At 39.3% G+C, this 24327-nt stretch overlaps 2 protein-coding genes across 2 annotated transcripts in view; one reads left to right on the plus strand and one right to left on the minus strand.

The window, feature by feature from the left end:
* Positions 1-24327, minus strand: part of spel1 (DNA mismatch repair protein spel1) — a 30154-nt gene that overhangs the window by 4054 nt on the left and 1773 nt on the right. The window contains exons 3-11 of the mRNA XM_022082595.2: positions 5820-6095; positions 5424-5534; positions 4638-4808; positions 4247-4435; positions 3175-3362; positions 2065-2262; positions 1498-1712; positions 967-1112; positions 174-345 (exon numbers count right to left, since the gene is read on the minus strand). Coding sequence (XP_021938287.1) covers positions 174-345; positions 967-1112; positions 1498-1712; positions 2065-2262; positions 3175-3362; positions 4247-4435; positions 4638-4808; positions 5424-5534; positions 5820-6095 — 1666 coding nt within the window. The remainder of the gene's footprint in view (positions 1-173; positions 346-966; positions 1113-1497; positions 1713-2064; positions 2263-3174; positions 3363-4246; positions 4436-4637; positions 4809-5423; positions 5535-5819; positions 6096-24327) is intronic.
* LOC110838927 (uncharacterized) lies at positions 9360-22569 on the plus strand. The gene is made up of 3 exons (XM_087347556.1): positions 9360-9519; positions 11352-15611; positions 19943-22569. The coding sequence occupies exons 1-3, from the start codon at positions 9421-9423 to the stop codon at positions 22142-22144; spliced, it is 6561 nt and encodes a 2186-aa protein (XP_087203682.1). The 5' UTR covers positions 9360-9420; the 3' UTR covers positions 22145-22569.

Consider the following 24327-nt stretch of genomic DNA (forward strand, 5'->3'; position numbering starts at 1 on the left):
ATCACGAAATTCATACAGAACTTTGGCTGTGTGTGAGACATTTTACAGTTTGCTACAGACAGCAGGATAATAGAGAATGAACTTGCAGGGTAAGTGGATGCTCATGTACTTCGAACCTGACGTCTGTGATGGTGATGAACACACATCAGCAGGAGGCAGTGTAACTCTCTTACCTGCTATGTTGACGATCTCGTTCACGATTGCCCTCTGCTTCTCGGCATACTGATCTCGTGTCTGTACGTACTCTGAGTTAAGGTGAGACAATGGTGGGCTGCGGAACCGAACGCCACTCTTGTTTGTGTCCAGGGTCTCGTAGTTCTTATTGTTCCGCAGGGCCCTCTCCTCCTGAAGTACACAATTCTCATTACAACTGCAAGTTCAGGTGGCTGGAAGGGGACTGCAATGGTTAACAGTGCAGAACGTGGGATAAAACTGGAGATAAGATGGTGACTGGCTGTAATAACCTGTCTTAAATAGCCAGTATTTCTCTCGCAGCACAAAATTCAAACAAAAACTGAAGCTCAATCCATTGTGCCCTATCATTGTTTTAACCCTCTCAATGTTACAACCTCTGCATCCGAGTGCTGTTTGTATCTCATGCGAGAGCACAGCTGACGTGTCAGATTAATCAAATTACTATGCCCTTCCTAAGGTACTTAAAAGAAAGAAAATTACTGCAGTATGTTCCAGTATCTCCTGGATACATTTCAAACTATTATTTGAAACACAGCATGTTAGCAATACTAATAGCAACGCAATGTGTATAACGCAGGAATGAGAGTAATCTGAATTTCAACTAAGAAACTGTTTGCAGTGTTCATGCTGAGATCAAAATAGTGGCGATGCGAGTGTGACAGTGAAACTATTGATTTATTCCAGTTCTTCAGAAATTCAAAAAGGAAACACGAGTTGTTCGGGCACGAAATGTGTGAACAAACTGATAATTCTTTCACTATGTGTCATCACCTTTAGGGTGACCCGAAAGAAGTAGCCCATTTGAGCATTTGACTCCAGTTTAATGGTCTTGTTGGGCTCCAAGCAGAGATCGCTCGCTGCACATGTCAGCTGCTTCTTGATGCGCTCCTCCAGGCTGTCCATTGCCTCACGCAGCTCTGTAAACGAAAAGAATAAATTACAAACACATGCAGTAATCAGTAAGTAACTGAACTATAATACACATTCCCTGTAATGTGGGGAAATTCCATTACTAAAATTCATGTTTGTCATTGATACTACCTCTGCCAAAACCACAACATAAGCAAGCAAATGAAAAATCTGCTACACCTCTGTGAAAGTGAGAGTGGCGAACTACAGTTGGACTGCTCGCTCAAACAACCAGAGAACAAGCCACAGATGGAGAGAAACTGACAGACAATGCACACTGTCATAGAAGCGAAAATGGAAAGAATCTTGGAGCATGCTCTCGTGGTTGAATTTGGTTTGTATTCAAGAAGAAGAGAAAGAAGAAATGGAGAGAAAGGTGTCTTCAGTTTGTACCTTGCAGGTCATCATCAAAGCTTGGTTTGACTAGGAACTCCCCACGATCCACCTGATTCATGTCAAGCGTGGACTCCACCATGTCCTGGAAGCGCTGCATGTCACCCAGTAAGTCCATCAGCGGCTCAATGAACATGCACTGCAGTGCTGGACAGTCGTCATGCCCACCCAGAGACTGCAGCAGGCGTGGCAGGTGCCCCACTGCCTGGTAAATTCTGTAACAGTGCCACACGGCTCTGAAAACTATTGCCCATATTCAGTGATCAACATGTAGTGATGAACGAGGCAGAAAGAAGATTGTGGATAGTCAGTGGGTAAGAATTTTGAAGGGGTGTGGCATAGTTGAAGACTGTACAGCAACATTCGTCTGGGAAGACTGGAGTCAATTATGAAAGTCTTCGATCAAGACAGCCGGTAAACCGGCGGCTGGTATCAGTTGCAGGCTGAGTCTTCGTAATGACAGGACGACAGACTCTGAACTGCAATAATTTCCACCTTTACTGTACAAGGGCTGAGGGTAGCAAACACAAAACCGGCTCTGGATACTGTGAATGGCTTGCTACACACCTGAAGCAATCCTGCAAGCCAGCCTTCTTTCGACCCAGCTTCTTGGCGAGAGCCTGCAGGTCAGGGATGCGGCGCAGGTGTTCCTCTCGTAGCGCCTGACGCATCTCTGTATGCTGCAGGATTAACTGCACCACGTCATGACGCTCTGCAATGGTGCAACGGTCCCTGAGAGGTTGCTTCACCCACTGTGCCAGTAGCCTGCATGCACACAAGCATTCAGCAGTGCCAATACTGCGCGTAGTTCGGACTCAAAAGCAGCATGGGCATCATTCCACATCAGATCAACACAGAAAAGGGACATTTTCAACCTGATCCCTTCAGAACTGAATTACTTTTGTGAGATGGTAGCCCCAATGGAAAAAAGTATTCTTGCCAAATTTTACTTAATTATGGCCATTAACTGTCTTTGAAAAAGTGGCATAACATCTGCCCTAATTGCAATACAGAGCTCATTTTATGCACATCAAAGTTAAAAAAAATGCCCTTTCCGGTGACATATTATACCAATATATTCAGCACAGTTATGTTTTCAAGGTCTCAAAGGTTAAATATGAAGACCTTGAAAACACAACTGCACTGAACATATTGGTATAATATGTCACCGGAAAGGGCATTTTATTAGCTTTGAGATGGGCATAAAATGAGCTCTGTATTGCAATTAGGGCAGATGTTATGTTACTTTTTTTAAGACAACTTGTGCCAAAAAAACTTGTTTTGGATTTTGGATTTCTGGCCTCAGAAGGCTAGCAGCCATACAGCAATTAAATTGGCAGGAATACTTTCTCCCCCTTTGGACTGCAGCCTCAGAAAAAATCATTCAATTCCGAGGGGTAGGGTTGTGGCCCATGCTGATTGACACAGAATGGCCCAAGGTAGAGATGACTGGCTCATACTGGGGTTATTTAAAAATGCTGATCCAACTACAAAAGTCATAGTGTTAAATGTGTAGAGATTATGACCATGAATGGTCCAGAGGTAAGAATTTGGAAGGAGGCAGTTGTGGCATTCTGGAAAGACACCACAGAAAAAACATAATAACCAGGAGTTTGGACCATATTTAAATGTGGGACTTCCCAAATGCAACTTACCTAAGCCTTTCTGTTGGTTTACCTGTGTCCCTGTGGGGTGCGGCAGCGATCTAAAAGTCCTAGCACGCTCTGGTGGCGGTTTGCAGTACTGGAACTAGGAGGTGGAAGCAGACTCAGTGCCCGAATGGCCGCAGCATCCATGCGAACGTACTGTGTAAGGTCCAGTGTGGTCAGAGTGAACTGCCCAAAATTTCCCTGGTCGGCTCCCAGCTAGCAGCATAACAGCACCATGTAAACATTTCCAAGACATGATTCAACAGCAACAACTTGTCAGAAAGACACAAGAACCTCAAACGTTTATGTATGACTAGTCAACTGTTGCTGAATCAATTTGATATTTCACAGTTTCTTTAGTTATTACCAATGCCAGAAATCATGGAACCTCAGTCACCTTTCTTTCAAATGTATACTCCTCTACATTGTTACAAAGACCAAAATTCTACATTTACCATTTTCCTAAATTTGCCAGTACGTTTAAGCAATCTTACTGACTAATAAATGCCATCATATGACTACCTTCACAAAGCAGAGGATCTCTTCAGAAAGTAATAGTTGCTCAGAGCTTGAAGAAACTCTCAGTGTTTTATGTAACCCAGAGGATTTGAGGTTTTCACAGAGGTGAATATAAAGATGGCCTTCTTTGACCATTACTGTGTTCACAAGAGCCTGCCCCACATGAATCTAGTCCTCCATACAAGTAACATTTCATAACGTGCTGGACTTTGGCTTTTATAGTGCAGGGTTGTCATCCCTCCAAGCTGGAGACTGCCCAATGATGACAGTACTCAATATAAACTTACATTCATTCAATTTAACCTGACAATAAAGAACTATCACCTCATGATTCCTAAACCTGAGTGATAATGCATGAACTATTACAAGCTTACACAGTACTGGTAACTTGCAGCTAGCTACCACCATGAAGTTGTGTTCATAAAGTATAGAGCTGTGGTGACATTCAATGCCTGGATGTTACCAGGGCTGACTCAGACCAGGCCTGTTTTAAACATCATGGTAAGAGGCTATGACAGCTGAGACACTCTGAGGGTTCAATCCTGCTAATACCAAACATGCCATCATCATGAACATCTCACCTCGAGGTATTTGACAAGTGCAGCGAGGCTGCTGATGGCAGCAGCAAGGCCCATTTCTGGCAGAGCCAGTGAATTCTGTTGTTGCCCTTCCCTGAAGCGCAGGAGCCGGTTCAGATCCTGGGCAAGCCCATCGGCATGGAACTCTGTCCTCTTGCGCTGTGTTACCAGCACATTGCCACGCTCCATCACCTGTTCAGTAAGAGCTGCTTGTGGGTAAGAATTTAATTATTAGGTCAGGTTAGGTTATGTTTCTAAGATCCATTTTAACATTACTCTCCCACCTCAGGTTTTGGTCTTTCAAGTAGTCTCTTTCCGTGAGGTGTGCGACTAATTATTACGAACACGCCGAGTTCACATAGTATTGCTTGTGAGGCCACAACATGTGACTCACCCTCTTGACTGTTGCCATGTCCAGTGCAGATTCTGGTGCCTTGGGGAGTAGTACTTCTTTGGGGGTGAGCTGCACAACTAGGGCCTCCAGGTTTGAGAAGTGCTGGTCATCTGGGAACTCACACACCGACAGTCGTCGCTCAACGGCGTCTGCAAAGCCTATACCCACTACCTGCACACAATTTGCTGTCAGGCAACAGCTATAACAACTATTTGCTATTGAACAGTGTTTAAAGGTTCAGACCACACTGCAAGCGTGGCAAAAAGGGCTGAAGATTCAGATGCAGAATTTTCTTCTTAAGCAGAGGTTATGAAGTGGGCAGATGTCAAGTTATTATCAATAAAATCTTCTTGCCAGGTGAACATACTTGGAAGTTAGGAGAGTTCTCTACCTTACAGGCATGTAAAAAAATCATTGTATCTGTCATAGAGTTTGCCACAAATAATAAGTTTCTTGGTAAATTTATAATTATAATCTGAACAATAACAATTCAAAAACTGGCAATGAGTTGAACAAATGAGGATAAAAGATAAAGTAAAGGGATTAAGAATGTTTTATTTCAGAATATAAGGATCCAGTGAACTACAGATTTTATGTACCTTCTTCCATTGAAAATTATGTAACTCCCACCAAAAAGGTCTTATTTCTCTCTACCGTTTACACAATTGGTGATTGTGTGGACTGTCACATATGCATCAAGCAGAAGAATGCCATATTTTGATGACTGTGAAGTAACATTTAACTAGCCTCTGAATTTAATTCAGGGTTTGAAACAAAGGAACTCACCCGTGCTTTTGGGTCACCCGTAAGGCACACAGCAATGACTGCAGTCCCCACAACCAGGTCCACATTGCTGAACAGGAGATCCTCAAATTGCACCAGGTTGCCTGGTGAGCCCTGCAGGCAGCCAACAGAAGCGGTGGGAAAAAGCAAACTAAAGTTGGTAACAAATAATTTTGACTTACTTTGAAATGACTTATAAAAACAGGCTCCACTGCCCCTTTTTTCTTTTAAAATGACAATCCCAATAGTCTTAATAACACCCACATTTTAAAATCATTCCTATTTTCAAAGCCAAAACTGTTTAAAACATTACAATCACAACTAAGGCAAATTCTTTTACAAAAACTCTGGAGTGACAAGCACCGCTAATTTATGTGTGTTACAACAACATGTGTTTACCTTGTACTCGAGAGTCCAGTTGTTGCCGCTCTTGCATCCTGGTGTGTCACTTACATACACCTCCACTCGGTACTGCTTCACCAGCAACAGATCCCTCACAAAAGATTCAAAGTTTGACTTGCTCAGTGCTAGTGACTCAATGCGGTTACTGTCGGTGCCGATAAACTTCACCACACCTGCCGAGTGGAACACCTCCTTTGCTGCCAAAATAGCATCTGTCCCATGCAGAGTATAATAGTCACCACGATTGAAGAACCGCACAGTGGTGGCTGGTTTCTGGAACAACATACACATTCAAGTTCATCAAGTAGTATGTACAATTTTCAACCCCGTTAATATCTGCATTGGTTTCTTCTTCAGAGCTACGATGCTATATAGTCATCTATGTGGTTACCAACCATGCCAACTTTGGCAATCACCCACCACCCTGAAAACCTCAAATCTCACACATCAGTCAATATTTAATGGGAGGCTGTGGACACAAATAATGTCACATTCTGGAAGTAATAGGTTTGAATCTTGGTTAGGAGACTGACAAGATCACAGGTTCTTTTATAAACTTCTCAAGTCCCTATGAGAAACCGGCATGACATCAGGTTTCAACACACCACAATGGTTTCTTTGCTGCATATATTCAAAGATATTAACACTGTATAAAATGTTAGGATCATACACTCTTGTTTAAAACTCAAAACTTGAAGGCTTTAAACCCCGTTGAACTTATTTGGGCAGATGTAAAACAATGGGTTGCAAGCAAGAACACAACATTTAAAATTAGGGACGTCAAGCATCTGTGTCGCCAGAGATTCTAAGAAATTGGGTAAGAGGAATGCGATGATGCATGTCGGCATGTGGAAAAACTTGAACAAATTTATTATGAGCAAGAAGGCAAGATCGAAGACGATACTGAACGTAATATAATTGAAATAATGGAGTGATGAATCGAGTGATATGTCAGAAAGGGATGGTCTGTGAGGACCGAAGAATTGTGAAGAAGATAAAATTATCTAACACTTTCTTAAGCGTTAATTTTCTAGTGATGTGTAGTGTGGTGAAAGCGTGGTGGTATTTTATTGGAGTGTACTGTATGCGGCCTGCTGCTATCCCTTCCACCAAACTTCTCGTAACTGACTCGTTCCAATTAACAAAATTTCAGCAGCCAAAGACACTGGAACGCAGTATAATATATCTGTATCCATTAGCTGATACATCATTACAAAACCTGCCACTGCCGTTAATTAGGCTTGCAGCACATGCTCCATACGCCCTTGTTATGCACCTCCAGCAGGAAGCTGTGGCTCATATCAGCTGGATGTGGCGTACCAATTTCCTGTTTATCGCGACACAGTGTGGCTCGTGATGAACTGCAGCAGCAACAACAATTCTGAGACACTCTTACATATTTTTGCACCCATTTCAAAAACAGCCATGTTAAGTGTATCCCTTGTCACTAAAGTATGGTGAGTCCTTACGCTGCAGATGGAGGAGATGGTTCCAGATACAGAGGGAAGCTGTGAATATACTGAATAAAGTAAATGACAACTAACAAAGGGTGGTCCTCAACCTTTGCTGATGAAGCTTACAACAGGCCTCAAAATAGTATGAAATCCTTTAAATTACCTAAGAGATGGGATCTGTCAGGGTCAGAATGAGCAGGCTCTAGTGAACATGGTGATGAACCACCAGATTCAATAAAACATGTGGAATTTATTGATCAGCTGAGTCAGATTAGCTGTGCTATACAAGGTTACTTAGTTACTTGTTATGCAATGTGCTAATCATCCTGGAACAAAATTCTGAGGAGACATGAAAATCAATATGAGGACAGAAAATTACATGCCAAGAAACTTTAGAAATCATATTGTTAGGGTGAACAAATCAAGAGGGATGATTAGGGAAGAGCATTTCCAAAACAAGAAACAGTAACTTGGCATCTTGCCCACATGACCCCCTTACGGGTTTCATTTTGTTCTCAGAATAAAAGGAAATCTTTTCCTAGACATCATTAAAAGATTGATCTTTATAGCAGTGATGCAGTTTTCTTGGAGGTAGGAACCAAATTAAATATTATTTATATGACACTTGTCCTTCACATAGTTAAACCTCAGAAGAGAGACAAAGTAGGAGAGCTAGAAAGAGATGGAAGGATAATGTGAAGTTGAATATTAGGGAAATGGCTAAAAACAGTCTTTGGGAATTTATCCATCACCTGAATATCGATGAGTGGATGCCCTGCCTCATTAAAACCAGCCACCTGCGCGACACTGACTGACTAAGTGCATGATTACAGAATGCAAACTTCAGTTACCTCCCTAAAATACAATCCCTGTATTGTTGAAATGCTGGAAGAATGTTAAAGACAAATTCAAGACTTATAATCTAGACAGTTTTATCAACCAGTTCTAAATGAAACCATGAACTCTTGAGCTACTAAGCAATGGATATTACATCTATTACAGTAGGATAAGAGGTTATCACGGATAACCCCATTATCTGTGACAAGGCTGTAACCAGGGGTGTACAGTAATATATGAGCCAAGCATATGTCTTGGCAGCTGATACCTATTCAGTCACATCTCTGAGATACATTTTATCACTATCTTTCAGTATATTCACAGGAGTCCGAAGTGGTCTCTTCCTTGAGAATTTCCTGACTGAAATAATGTATCTATTTCTTATTAAAATCCTGCACGATACATGTTTTATCCTCAACCAGTTTCGTATAAATTACCCCAAAAAGCTGATGTGGAGAAACCAAATTACTGAGCTTCCACATCAAAATTCTGATGGTATTTCTTACTGCCATTTGATCACTCAAAAGAGTGCAAACTGTGAAACTCCTGTTCTACCACCAAAGCCAACTTCCATTCAAATGTATTTCTGAAGTTGTGGCCTATTTTAAGTTACTCTCCTGGCATTTGCAGAGAAGAACCCAGACAGGTTTGAGCTAAGTGCCTCCATAACTAAACCCACTATTCCCATTGATTTGAACATGTTTCTTGTTGTTACCTCTTATGGATACACAGTTCCCTACATTATATTTCCTATCATCAATGAAAGCAGACCTGGTTCAATACCCACTTGACCCACTGGTCAGTGCCCTATCGCAGAGTGGGACAGTGCCAGGAGAATGACGATGTTAGCATGTCAGTTCACAGATCACTGCCTCACCTTTGAGCAAAACTGACCTAACACATGTGCAGTCAGCACAGCAATGCACACCGTCCACGCATCTTATTTAGCCCCACTTTATTCTTTCACAGTCACTCCGAGGTCAGACAAGACACGACACTGATAAAACTGTAATCTAAATATAAGATTTTGCATGGCTACCAGTTTTATGTTAAAAGACCTAAAAAGTTACAAGTTTTTCAATGAAAAAAATTTAAGGTTCTTACAGTGAGTGGCACAATATACAACATGAAAAATCTGCAAAGCTGCCATGCAGCCAGCCAGGGTGCAGTTGTCTATGAGGAAATTTATGAAAAGCAGATTGCTGGTTCAGATGTGACTGGCACACCACCAGACTTGCTATTGCAAAGGCAGATGGAGCATGAAGGCCCCTTCACAATGTGAGTTGTTACAATGATGCACACAAGTGATGAGGCTGAGTGGGGAGAGATATAAAACCACAGCAGTGCAAAGATATCAACAGAGGAAACTCAGAGCAGCGCTGATAAGAGGAGCAGAGAACCAGAAGGTAGGTCACAGTTTCAATGATTACCGACCCACTCCACTACAACATGTCTGCACACTTATAATTTTGGTAAAAATCAACAACACATAAAGCAGTCCTTCGTTTGACAATTAAAATACATTTTTATGTAGAGCTGACACACAGTCTTTAAGACCCAGAGACAATGACCAGTGACCACTTGTTGTTTCTATCTTTCTAACACGTTCAACGGCTCAGATTATGTGGAATCAGATGACAGAATTATTAGTCAATAATGAATTAGAAAGGATGTAAAAAGGAAGCAGTCATGGCCTAATTTAAGATATTGTCCCAGAATTTACCTGAAGACACTGAGAAACTACAACAAAGTTCACTCATGACAGCAGGCCTCCAGGCTGGAGATTTGAATCTGGGACCTCCTGAACACGAAGCAGCAGAGCCCTTGCAATAACCCTTGACTTGCTGCATGACAAAAAACCATTGATGTTGTTTCTGAGATTAACTAAACTGGCCTTCACGCTTCCCCCAAGCTGTGTCACGCAACTGCAACTGTTTTACTAGGGAACATTCTTCCACCTAAAGTGAACAATTACTTTATAAGTTTCTGGACAATAAACTTAATTAAAATTGGTAACAACACACATCACTGCAGCACATTATTTGATCCCATAATGCAACTACAGACAGTTTGGTTTAAATTAAATAAGATATTGTAATTGTGTCATATTGTGAATATTATAACAATTATTTATTTTAATCCGTCTTATCACAATATTTAAAATTTCTTATAATTAAGATAATAAAATATCATTGATGTTCCATATCGATTGATCGATTCAAATTTCGGAATGTAAATCGATCAATCGATATGGAACATCAATGATATTTTATTATCTTAATTATAAGAAATTTTAAATATTGTGATAAGACGGATTAAAATAAATAATTGTTTAAATTAAATGTTAAAAGGCAAGAAAGAAATGTGCAGAAAACTCAGTGTCATATTTATATTCACATGCACAGTTAATTTGTGCACTAATATTCAGCAGTACTTCAGTGGGGTGAGGAGAATGACTGATGTAAGGTAAGTGGCTTCCTGCCCAAAAATAAACCTTTAATATGGCGAGAAGCCAGTTGTGACTTTGATCTGTCACAGCCACCAATTCTCTTACTTTGTGGTGTGAAGGTGACACAGGCATGACGTACTACTTCAAATATATATAGCATTTTTGTTTACCGACAAACAAGAAGTCCTGGGAAGAACTTATAATTTATCAGAACACAGGATCAATAATATTCCTCAGGTTGTTTCTAAAAGAGAAACATTTCTGTATTTGCATCTTTTCTATGACACGTCATTTGGAAGAAACAAGCTGGTGTTTTAGATTTTTTGACAACCATTTTTCTGATTTTTGAAACAGAAAAAAAATGTACTGGATTCTCTCTCAAAGATGAGTAATTTTTGTACTCAAATTTGTTTCTACAATGTGTCGGTTTGTGGGATGTCACAGTGCCTATTTAAAAAAAAACAGATGCTATTTTTTCATGGTCTGTCTCTCCAAGACAGACATTTTTAGTCTACAATTTTTTCTTCAATGTGTGGTTTAAACAAATAGGGTGGGACAGACAGACAAAAGTTGGCCATTTTAAATATATAAATTATTCAAATTTGCAATCTATTCTGTAACAATGCCCTGTACCACAGATTTTCACTGCCCATCAGCTCTTATATGTAATGTCAAAATTTAATTCTGTTAATATGTTTATCATCTACCACCATAGCCAACTACAATGGCTGCAAACAGCACACAGTTTCAGCAGTCAAGGTAACACAGTCATTTTTCTGTCACCTGTAGATGGCTGCCAACACTGTAGCTGTGCTGGCATTCCTACTGATAGTGAGGGCATTTTGCAGTCCTGTGTCATATCAACACTTGCAGCCATCACTACAACAGGTACAACAGTGGGAGAGAGACCATCAAACAGGCAACTTCATCCCCCACTTTAAGGCTGAGGATCCATCTACTAGTGACACCATGAACCCAAATTTCTTGGATGAGTTGGATCAGCTCAGCAATGAGAGACAGAAGCGCAGCTATGCATGGCCACAAGGCAGGTTCAACTCCCTGGGGACACACCAACCCAAACATGACGGGGACCTCAAACATTTCCACGCCAGTTTGCAAGATCCAGACACATTCAGCTGGGGTGGAAACACACAACAAACACGGCAAGAACACTTTGGGGACCGGATGCCAGAAAACACTGACACATTTCACTTTCACCATCTTCAGAAGTTTGGAGTGCCACCAGAAGCAATTCAACAAGTGCAACAAAAGGCATCAGCATTCCAGCAGCCTGCACAATCTGAACAGAAACACCATCAAACATTTGGGTTTGGGCAACACTTTCACATGCAACAATCACACCAGAACATGTTTCAGTCCCAGCAAGCAGCAAATATTCAACAGTCACTGCACAGCAAATTCAAGCTTTATCAACCTGTTGACCAGAGCACACATGACTTCCAACAGCCTGTGCGCATCCAACACAGCACATCTGAGTTCCAACAGCCTGTGCGCATCCAACAGAGCACATCTGAGTTCCAACAGCCTGTGCGCATCCAACAGAGCACATCTGAGTTCCAACAGCCTGTGCGCATCCAACAGAGCACATCTGAGTTCCAACAGCCTGTGCGCATCCAACAGAGCACATCTGAGTTCCAGCAGCCTGTGCACATTCAACACAGCACATCTGAGTTCCAGCAGCCTGTGCACATTCAACACAGCACATCTGAGTTCCAGCAGCCTGTGCACATCCAACAGAGCACATCTGAGTTCCAGCAGCCTGTGCACATCCAACACAGCATGTTCCATAACAGTACGGATGATTCCCTGGGTCACAAATCTTTCACATTAATTATACAAGCACAACGACATAAGTGGCAGCTCCAACATCTCCCCACACAGCAATTTGGTGAAGACAATGGACAACAAACACAGAGCCACTTGCATGTTGAGCAGAATACAGAACAAGCTGGACTAAATCAACCAAATGTTGGCGGCTTTAGACAAATAGCACAGGCACATTTATCTGATAACAAAGACATTAATAAAACTGTACAAAATCCAGAGCCTGATGACAACCCTGAACAAAATAATCAATCTGTTGGTAACCTCAAACAACAAGCACAAAGTAATTTGATTGCTAGTCAAAATATTGAACAAACAGAACAAAACCAACACTCTGTTGAAGTAGTCAGACAACAAACCCAGACTCATCAGCCTGGTAATCAAGACATTGACCAAAATATTGAAATAGCTCATGAAGTAACAAAAAGTGAAAATGAAACTGCAGCTCTTGACATCACTGAAGAAACAGATCAAAACCAAGTTCATGATGAATCTCAAACACTTTACGAAGTTGCTGATGATCAAGTCATTCAAAATCAAGAGGCTAACAATAAATTTGGACAAAACACACAGAGTCAATCATCAGATGATCAAGATATTGAAAAAGCTGGACAAATTCAAGATGCTAATTATCAACTTGGGCAACAGACACAGAGTCAATTGGCACATGACCAAGAAATTGAACAATTTGGACAAATTCAAGATGCTATTAATGTATTTGGACAACACACACAGAGTCAAATATCAGATGATCAAGATATGGAAAAAGTTGTACAGATTCAAGATGTTAATAATTTACTTGGACAACAGACACAGAGTCAAATATCAGATGATCAAGATATGGAAAAAGTTGTACAGATTCAAGATGCTAATAATTTACTTGGACAACAGACACAGAGTCAAATATCAGATGATCAAGACACTGAACAAGCTGGACAAATTCAAGATGCTAATTATCAACTTGGGCAACAGACACAGGGTCAATTGGCAGATGACCAAGAAATTGAACAATTTGGACAAATTCAAGATGCTATTAATGTATTTGGACAACACACACAGAGTCAAATATCAGATGATCAAGATATGGAAAAAGTTGTACAGATTCAAGATGTTAATAATTTACTTGGACAACAGACACAGGGTCAACTGTCAGATGATCAAGACACTGAACAAGCTGGACAAATTCAAGATGCTAATTATCAACTTGGGCAACAGACACAGGGTCAATTGGCAGATGACCAAGAAATTGAACAATTTGGACAAATTCAAGATGCTATTAATGTATTTGGACAACACACACAGAGTCAAATATCAGATGATCAAGATATGGAAAAAGTTGTACAGATTCAAGATGCTAATAATTTACTTGGACAACAGACACAGAGTCAAATATCAGATGATCAAGACACTGAACAAGCTGGACAAATTCAAGATGCTAATTATCAACTTGGGCAACAGACACAGGGTCAATTGGCAGATGACCAAGAAATTGAACAATTTGGACAAATTCAAGATGCTATTAATGTATTTGGACAACACACACAGAGTCAAATATCAGATGATCAAGATATGGAAAAAGTTGTACAGATTCAAGATGTTAATAATTTACTTGGACAACAGACACAGGGTCAACTGTCAGATGATCAAGACACTGAACAAGCTGGACAAATTCAAGATGCTAATTATCAACTTGGGCAACAGACACAGGGTCAATTGGCAGATGACCAAGAAATTGAACAATTTGGACAAATTCAAGATGCTATTAATGTATTTGGACAACACACACAGAGTCAAATATCAGATGATCAAGATATGGAAAAAGTTGTACAGATTCAAGATGTTAATAATTTACTTGGACAACAGACACAGAGTCAAATATCAGATGATCAAGACACTGAACAAGCTGGACAAATTCAAGATGCTAATTATCAACTTGGGCAACAGACACAGGGTCAATTGGCAGATGACCAAGAAATTGAACAATTTGGACAAATTCAAGATGCTATTAATGTATTTGGACAACACACACAGAGTCAAATATCAGATGATCAAGATATGGAAAAAGTTGTACAGATTCAAGATGTTAATAATTTACTTGGACAACAGACACAGAGTCAAATATCAGATGATCAAGATATGGAAAAAGTTGTACAGATTCAAGATGTTAATAATTTACTTGGACAACAGACACAGGGTCAATTGGCAGATGACCAAGAAATTGAACAATTTGGACAAATTCAAGATTCTATTAATGTATTTGGACAACACACACAGAGTCAAATATCAGATGATCAAGATATGGAAAAAGTTGTACAGATTCAAGATGTTAATAATTTACTTGGACAACAGACACAGGGTCAATTGGCAGATGACCAAGAAATTGAACAATTTGGACAAATTCAAGATTCTATTAATGTATTTGGACAACACACACAGAGTCAAATATCAGATGATCAAGATATGGAAAAAGTTGTACAGATTCAAGATGTTAATAATTTACTTGGACAACAGACACAGGGTCAATTGGCAGATGACCAAGAAATTGAACAATTTGGACAAATTCAAGATTCTATTAATGTATTTGGACAACACACACAGAGTCAAATATCAGATGATCAAGATATGGAAAAAACTGTACAGATTCAAGATGTTAATAATTTACTTGGACAACATACACAGGGTCAACTGTCAGATGATCAAGACACTGAACAAGCTGGACAAATTCAAGATGCTAATTATCAACTTGGGCAACAGACACAGGGTCAATTGGCAGATGACCAAGAAATTGAACAATTTGGACAAATTCAAGATGCTATTAATGTATTTGGACAACACACACAGAGTCAACTGTCTGATGACCAAGATATACAGATAGGGCAAATACAAGGCAGTGACAATTCTGGTCAAGAGATGTCTGAAAAATCCCCAAAACTACAACACCATCCACCTGCTGGTTCTCACAACAGTGAAGAACAGCAAAGTGCATTTGAAATTCTAAACCAACACTCAATCTTTGAGCATTCAAACAGCACCAACTTCGGAGTGATCAATGACACACATATACTGAAACCACACTGGTGGAACACAATGGGCAACATCATCACATCAGCATATGAAGAAACAAAGGGCAAAGTAACATCAACCTATGATGAAGCTAACGGGAAGGTTCACCAAATTGTGGAGAAAGTGAAAGAAAAGTATGGGTGAAGTTATGTGATTTGGACAATGAAGGAAAAATAGTTAAAATAGCCTATGTTTTCCATTAACCACAATACGTAAGAACAATAACATAAAAGGTAATAACAATTATGTATGTTGCTATAAACAGTGACATTTTTCAAATTGTCTAAATGGGAAATCACTCAATTGGAAAATCAGTGCTACATCAAACAGGAATGGCATTATACAACATTAATTTCAATAACAGTTTTGGAAAAGGCAGCAAAAACAGAAGACTATCACTCTGTTCATGAAGCAGACTGAAGCTGTTCTTTGCCACTTTAAAGAGGGGGTAAAAAACTCTCATTTAATATTCACACAATGTAAATATTTCCCAGTGATTACAGCACAAAGCAATAAATTCCTGCCATTTTCCATATTAAATGTTACATTCCTCCTTCCAACTACCATTTTAGTACAAGCAGCCTATTTGGGATATTTGGTCTGGTGGTGGTGGTGGGGTGGGGGATAGTTAACGAAATGTTACTACACAAGTCATGTATGGATATGTTGATATGATCATTATAGGAGTCAGTTATGGTGGCGTCTACATGACTCGTTTCATGGCTATATAGATGCCTGCATACATCACTGGTGTGACGATTACAAAGGCGCCTCTTCACATGCATATGGTATAGGCTAGATACGTGTCTCAAATCCTAATATTTATTGGTGTTATTTGTTAATAACACAAATTCATTTTGGCTAGCTGTTATATGAAACTGTGCATCCTGTGCTTTCATAAGATTCACAGGTAATACAATAATATTATAAAATGACAAAAAGAACCATAATTCATGCTACAAACAACTGGCATGTTCAATCATTTCATATGTTACTAATTATTAGTGGACCAAAAATATCAATAACACTAACAAGCAGTGACCAGAATAGCAATGTACAAAGGAGAGAACCTGAGGTGTTCATTAATTAAGCCTGTTCAGTTCTCATGCAAAACAAATAGATAATTTCCACACATATTTAAGCTGGTGGTCTCTTCCCTCATGATATTCCAATGAAACTGCATATGTATTTCTTGTTCACCCAAGAACCAGCCATCTCAAATGCTTGCATGCACCACCACACTGAAGCTGATGGCAACAATCAAATACTTTGAGTGGAAGCACCAGAATAGGTCTCTGTGGTTCAACAGTGCCAAAGCCCTGCCAATGGATATGATACTGAGCCACCTAACATCCTGACAACTTAACATTATCCTAAAAACTCCTTGGTCTTTCTTACTTTACAACAGATTCTCCTATCAAAATTTTGTAATAATTTCTTACTTCTCCCACCATGCTATATTTCCAAGAATACATTTCAGTTTAAATGCTATATGATAAGCATGAATCTTAGTCTTCTTGTTTAACAAGTAGGACAATGTAAGAAATTTTGTGCTGTGGAACTTACACATGTTGTTCAAGCAAAGTGCCACCATCCCTGATATGGTAATGGTGCAGCCATCATGAACATAAGGACACAACCTCCCTTCATCTCTTTCTTGGTCTTCCATGTCATTTAATTTCAACAGGATTCACCAGAAAGTCTTGTCTCTTTTCTGGTTTCCACATCAAGACATTACACATGACTGTCATGTATAGAAATATCATCCTAACAAACATCCAACTTTTCAGAGTCCTTTACCATGCCAGAAGTTCACACATGTGCCATGTCTGTACCATCAATAACAGAAAATTAAAAGGGATAAATGTGTGGTGTGGCAGGACACTCATGCCAAATTTCATAAGGTAGTTGGAACATACACACGCACAAACAAGACACTGAAAGAAGAGCCAGTGCACATAATACAGGTGGACATTCACTTGACACTGTCTTGCTCAAACAAAGGACATGCCACTTGACTTCCACCGACCATTTGAAAACCACAATCAGGGGGAAACAGGAACTGATAAGTGCAGCGAGACTAGAAGTAACAACTCAGCCACAATGTAGGTGTTGTTTGCAATTGACTCGCAAGTGCTGAGGGAGACGTAGCTGAGACACAGGTAAGGGTCGTCAATGACTGCATGCATCACATAAGGCCAAGAGCAGACTGGCTTCATGGTATGCTTGCTTTGTCTTCCTGTATAATATGTGAAACTATAATTCACCTGTTGTTTTTATGGGTATGCAAACTTGCCTCACAGTCAGAGAGAGAATAACAGTTAGGACAGAGGATGGAACAGGAGGTTGGACAAAAACAACATAATTCTTAATCTCTGCTTAAAACTGTTATGGTTTTAAATCAAGAAGGATGAGATGGGCAGAACAAGTAGTATGTGTTAAAAACAAGAAATGCAAACAAAACTGTTTGAAAAAATCGCAGAGGCTGAGATAACTTCAAAGACCAAGGCACTGGTGGTAAAAATGTTCAGATATATCTTTGGGAAGGTTGTGATGTGTGAATTGCACAGGCTTTTCAATTCCTTGAAAGCAAGTAATTTCATGAACAACTGAGAAGTATCATACACTCAACAAAGATCGCATATGACTGGGTTGTCATCAGACTGAAATTCGATTCCACTTCACACATCCATATTTATTGTCCTCAGCATCTTGACATGAAGTGTTGCTCTTTGTTTTACGGTTATTATCCTGTCTAGAAAATAATAAAATGTATAACCCGTTTACCAGATGTTATATACGGTTGCGGTCGGGAGGGGGGGGGGGGGGGGGAGCGGTGGCAAAAATCAACTAAGAGGAACAAGTAGACAGAAAATGGAGGACACATTACAGATCATCTGGTGGTATGACAGGTTGAACATGTAGGCAACAAGAAATGTATACATAATTTTGGTGGGAAAACTTCTGAATAAAAAAACACTTCAAAATCTACTGTTAGGCAGAGGATCTGTAAGGATGGAACTCGTTTAGAACCAGACCAATGGCAAGCTTTGGCATTGGTGGTGTTCAGCCTGTGAGTTCTGCTAACCCAATGCCAGTCAATAACTTAATGGTGCATCACACAAAGTTTCAGAAACTGCCTTAAAATATGTCTGTTTGGCGAATAAAATCATATAAATTAAAATTACTAAGCATTATTTCCATAAAACACATTAAATTAATGTATTATGGGAAGTTAGCACATTACATTTCTGAAACAACTGAATGCAATTTTGGACTGGGGTGTCAAAACTAAAATTTCTTATGACAATTTAATATTGATTCATACAAATCCAATATAAAACTGCTACTCTGCATTAAACTCAAACCAAACTTTATACCTTTTCTAAAAAACGTTTTCTGGGTGTGGACTGGATTCATTTGGCTCAGCATAAGGACCAATGGTGGGCCCTTGTGAATATAGCGGTGAACCTTCTGGTTCCACAAGATGTAGAGAATAATACAAAATGAACACATACAAATGGCTGCGTGCACCATAATTTTCTTCCTCTTAGGTCAAAATTCTCTTCTAAATACTCTCAATATGTGTTCTTCCTTTAATATAAAGACCAAGTTTCATACCCATACAAAACAAAAGTTCAAACTAGAGTTATGTATATTCTAATCTTGTCATTTTTACATGTACTGCATGGTAACAGATACTTCTCAAATTGTCAAAGGATTTAATAGTTACCATTACATAATGATGCTGTCCCACAGTCTGGTGACAAGACATAAATAAACACATACTTAGATTTCTCTGCATTTATTTCTGGACCAAAATCCTTACTATCATCAAACAGAGTTGTTTTAACGTTGAATAACGTTTATAAAATCACGGTACACTCGACAAAGAACGGTTCTAGAGTGAGTGTGTTGAGTACATGACGCAACACATAGATAGGCTGTAGGCGGATAATGTCACGTATAGATAAGATGTAAAGGTATACATTAATGTGTGAATAAAATTATATTTCAGTACAAATATACTCCTCCTCCTCCTCTTTAGCACTACGGCCCTTTCAGTGTAGCCTTGGCTTCTCTTGAGATCGATGTCCAATCTTCCCTAATACAAATATACTTCTACAATTAACCGTTATTCAATGTTAACTAGGGAACTGTGGTTCCACTGTCAATTTTTTTCTCTTTAAGGTATGCCTATTTATGTTTCTGCTCAATAAATTAATATTATCAGCACAGATCCTGATCCTAGTACTATTATGGCTATGACAGAATGGGCCATCCAGAATTTTGGTAGGAAATCTCTTGAAATATGTCCACCTGTAAGACAAAGGATATGAAAAGTGGTTCATGGCAGGACTTAATATCAGAGCTCTTGAAACTTAGGATTCTGCTACCACGATGTTAAATATGATTTTTGTTTGAAAGCGCTTCATTATGGGGATAGTTACAGTGAAATGTACATGTTGCAGATGGCTCTGGTGGCAGTACTGATGTTGGCCATGCTAACAGTGGGGACACTGTGTAAGCCTGTGCCTGGCGATTGGGACCACAAGATAGACATGGGGCAGGACTCTGATGAAGTTCAACAAACTGAAAACCTGTATACACACCACGAACAAAATAAAGATTTTGAGGATTTTGGGCAAAATCAAAATGAACAACAAGACATTGAACAAGTAGGACACCAACACCAGGAAACACAACATGGGCACAACCAAGAATTTGAAGACTTTAAACAAAATCAAAATGAACATGACATCGAGCAAGCAGGAAATCAATATCAGGAAACACACCATGGACACAATCAAGACTTTGAACAAAATCAAAATGAACAAGACATTGAACAAGTGGGACACCAGCACCAAGACACGCAACATGGACAAAATCAGCAGTTTGAAGACTTTGAACAAAATCAGAATGAACAACAAGACATTGAGCAAGTAGGACACCAACACCAGGACACACAACATGGACAAAATCAGGAGTTTGAAGACATTGAACAAGTAGGACACCAAAACCAGGACACACAACATGGACAAAATCAGGAGTTTGAGGACATTGAACAAAATCAGAATGAACAACAAGACATTGAACAAGTAGGACACCAAAACCAGGACACACAACATGGACAAAATCAGGAGTTTGAAGACACTGAACAAAATCAGAATGAACAACAAGACATTGAACAAGTAGGACACCAAAACCAGGACACACAACATGGACAAAATCAGGAGTTTGAAGACACTGAACAAAATCAGAATGAACAACAAGACATTGAACAAGTAGGACACCAAAACCAGGACACACAACATGGACAAAATCAGGAGTTTGAAGACACTGAACAAAATCAGAATGAACAACAAGACATTGAACAAGTAGGACACCAAAACCAGGACACACAACATGGACAAAATCAGGAGTTTGAAGACTTTGAACAAAATCAGAATGAACAACAAGACATTGAGCAAGTAGGACACCAACACCAGGACACACAACATGGACAAAATCAGGAGTTTGAAGACTTTGAACAAAATCAGAATGAACAACAAGACATTGAGCAAGTAGGACACCAACACCAGGACACACAACATGGACAAAATCAGGAGTTTGAAGACATTGAACAAAATCAGAATGAACAACAAGACATTGAGCAAGTAGGACACCAACACCAGGACACACAACATGGACAAAATCAGGAGTTTGAAGACATTGAACAAGTAGGACACCAAAACCAGGACACGCAACATGGACAAAATCAGCAGTTTGAAGACTTTGAACAAGTAGGACACCAACACCAGGACACACAACATGGACAAAATCAGGAGTTTGAGGACATTGAACAAAATCAGAATAAACAACAAGACATTGAACAAGTAGGACACCAACACCAGGACACACAACATGGACAAAATCAGGAGTTTGAAGACATTGAACAAGTAGGACACCAACACCAGGACACACAACATGGACAAAATCAGGAGTTTGAAGACTTTGAACAAAATCAGAATGAACAGCAAGACATTGAACAAGTAGGACACCAACACCAGGACACACAACATGGACAAAATCAGGAGTTTGAAGACACTGAACAAAATCAGAATGAACAACAAGACATTGAACACGTGGGACACCAACATCAGGACACTCAACATGGGCAAAAACAAGAATATGAAGACTTTGAACAAAACCAAAATGAACATGTCGGACCCCAACACCAGGAATCACAAAATGGACAAAATCAAGAATTTGAACAAAATGAAAATGAAGAAGATATTGAACAAGTAGGGCAATTTCATCAAACTTCAAATGAACAGGAATTTCAACATGTAGGACAACATGAAAACGATAAACAATTTCAACAAAGTCAACATCACGAAGACACAGAACATGCTGGACAGAACCATGAATACGTTGGGCAAACTCAGCAGAATGATGATGAAATAACCCAGCTGCTGGGGTCTGAGAAATATGGGGGGCAGCAACATGACCACAATCATGCAGTTGAACATGTTGTTTCAAAGCAGCGGTATGGAGAACTGGGTTTTGAATTTGTGTCAACTGAGAAGCCCAGTTGGTGGAAGAGACTTGGCAACAACATCTCCAATACATACGAGACAGCAAAAGACAAGGCACATGGCATAGCCAACAAAATTAAAGAAAGAATAGGTTAAAAAAAGGACGCAGTGAGTTTGAACATGACTAGACATCAGTCCTCAACCAGTGATCTACACAGTAGTGTTATCTACACATTCCTGGCTTATAAAATCATAGGGATGACTATATTCACCATCTTGTTTGAAGAAAACAATCTTTCACTGTTCCTCACATAATAATTTCCGTACTTTTCTATTCTGAAAGTCACACATTTCTTGGCCATTGCCATGCATCAGAAAATATATGCAGTTTCAGCAGTGTGTGAGACAATGAATTTATAGTAATTCATTTGAATGGAACAGCAATATGTAGTGTGAATACATTGCAGTTCTCTGTAACGTTCATTATCTTGACAAACATAGAATGGCATTTTTAAACATAAAGTAACAAAACAAAATGTTTAATGTAGGAGGTAAACGCAATAAAGATAATGTCCTTCAAAGATGTCCATTTTCTTTAGATGTATGTACACAGACAACTGAAGAATATCGGGGAGGTAGAGTGTGGTGCCCTAACAAATCTCAACCATCACACTTTAATATGGAAGAATAATAGATCATTTAGAGGAAACTAATTGGCTGACAGACATTGAAAGCATGTAAAATTTGTGAACTGCATTTTAGTGTTCCAAGAATAGGATCCTAAAGGTTTTAATACTACTCTCACATCTTGTACTTATACAAATTTGAAATGTCCAAATTACAATAAAATTAGTTAACATAGAATAATATTTTGCGTGGTCTCTCTGTCAGTTTTCCATTTTCTGGAAAAAAAATTACCTCCAAAAAAATTGTATATTTACCTAAGATCACTATGCACACAAAATTTCAAGACTGAAAATGGTGCCAATACTGTGCACATGAGCATTACGCTAGCTTTGTTGATAACATGGATATCTTGAAAGGCATGATGTTCACAGAAACTGCCAAATGTCTGGGGGTGGGCAGACATCCAATACTACGAGGAAGAACCCAAGAACCACAATAATATTAAATACGTACATGATTGTAAAGCTCTATCATTGCAGTCTGCTTGAGTGAAAACTGTTAATGGGGACTCTGCACTAAAGACATTCTCTTATAAACATGTTAAGTAATATGCCTACAAATTGCTACATGACCTTCAATTTTGTCCCAAACTGTGTAGCGCTTCATGTTCATAAGGTTCAGAAACCTGTCGACCAGAAATCATGACACAAGTCCACGGTAAAACTAGGTCAGTACCTCAAACTAGACCATAGTTACTTCCACATCCTCCACAGTCAATGTTAAAGGAAACAGTACGAGTTCAGTTAATAAACCTAGTCTTATACACACACTGCATGATACCATTATTTTAATAAATTTCCATAAACAAAAAATCAATCTAGTTTGTATCAATTTTTTTTTGAACAGTTTTCCACCACCCCACAGCATAGCCAAATCTGCAATTTCTATTCTTTAAACAGCAGTTGTTAACACAATCATTTCACCAACTACAGGGAATATGCTGAAACTTGGTGAACATACTACCTTTTCACCCCAACTCATGACAGGAACATCGAAGATTGAACAAGAGTTTAGAATTTCAGGAAGTTATGAGTGAGCTATGCCTCCAGAATCCGGTTAATCGTGTACAAGATGCTGCACTGTGCTCATCCGGCACTACGATACTGTAAATGTGAACTATAAAGCAGTCACAGCTTATTTTATGAACCAAATGAAAACCAGACAAATTCAGTCAACATGAGCTTTTCATGCGGAACGTCCCAAATATGAAAGAGGAATTCCAAACATTGAACTGTCCCAGTCAGTAACTTTTGTATTTCTTTCTGCCCAGCCAATAGCCACTTTATCCCATGCCTGAGCAATCCTGGACCCATAAATATCCAAATGCTTCAACCAACAGTTACTTCATTCATCTAGTGTTCATTCAAAACATGTCAATACCTTAAATTAACATATTAAATATACATATAGGAGCATCAAGCAGCTTCATTCCAAAATGTACCCCACTTCAGTAAAAACCTTAATGACTTCACTCCAGTCCAGTTCCTGAATCTAACATAACACAGACAAGTGAACTGTATTAAAATACGAAAGTGACTGATACTGTTTTAAAATTACAAATCAGCACATCTCCAGAAAAACAAAGGCAAATACATTTCTACAGAACAACCTGTCTTAAAACAAATTCCTCAAATTACAGTTTCAATCCACCA

Source organism: Zootermopsis nevadensis, unplaced genomic scaffold (assembly GCF_977971745.1).
Source record: "Zootermopsis nevadensis isolate Lab colony 2312 unplaced genomic scaffold, Znev_1.0 Znev_ptg000012l, whole genome shotgun sequence".
In the NCBI taxonomy this organism is placed as follows: Eukaryota; Metazoa; Arthropoda; class Insecta; order Blattodea; family Termopsidae; genus Zootermopsis; species Zootermopsis nevadensis.

Bases quoted from the DNA above. Each gene is read 5' to 3' on its own strand.
- LOC110838927 (XM_087347556.1), top strand. From the start codon at position 9,421: ATGAGGCTGAGTGGGGAGAGATATAAAACCACAGCAGTGCAAAGATAT. The intron at 9,520-11,351 runs GTAGGTCACAGT...TGTCACCTGTAG, and splicing joins GAGGAGCAGAGAACCAGAAG to ATGGCTGCCAACACTGTAGC. The intron at 15,612-19,942 runs TGAAGTTATGTG...TACATGTTGCAG, and splicing joins AAGTGAAAGAAAAGTATGGG to ATGGCTCTGGTGGCAGTACT.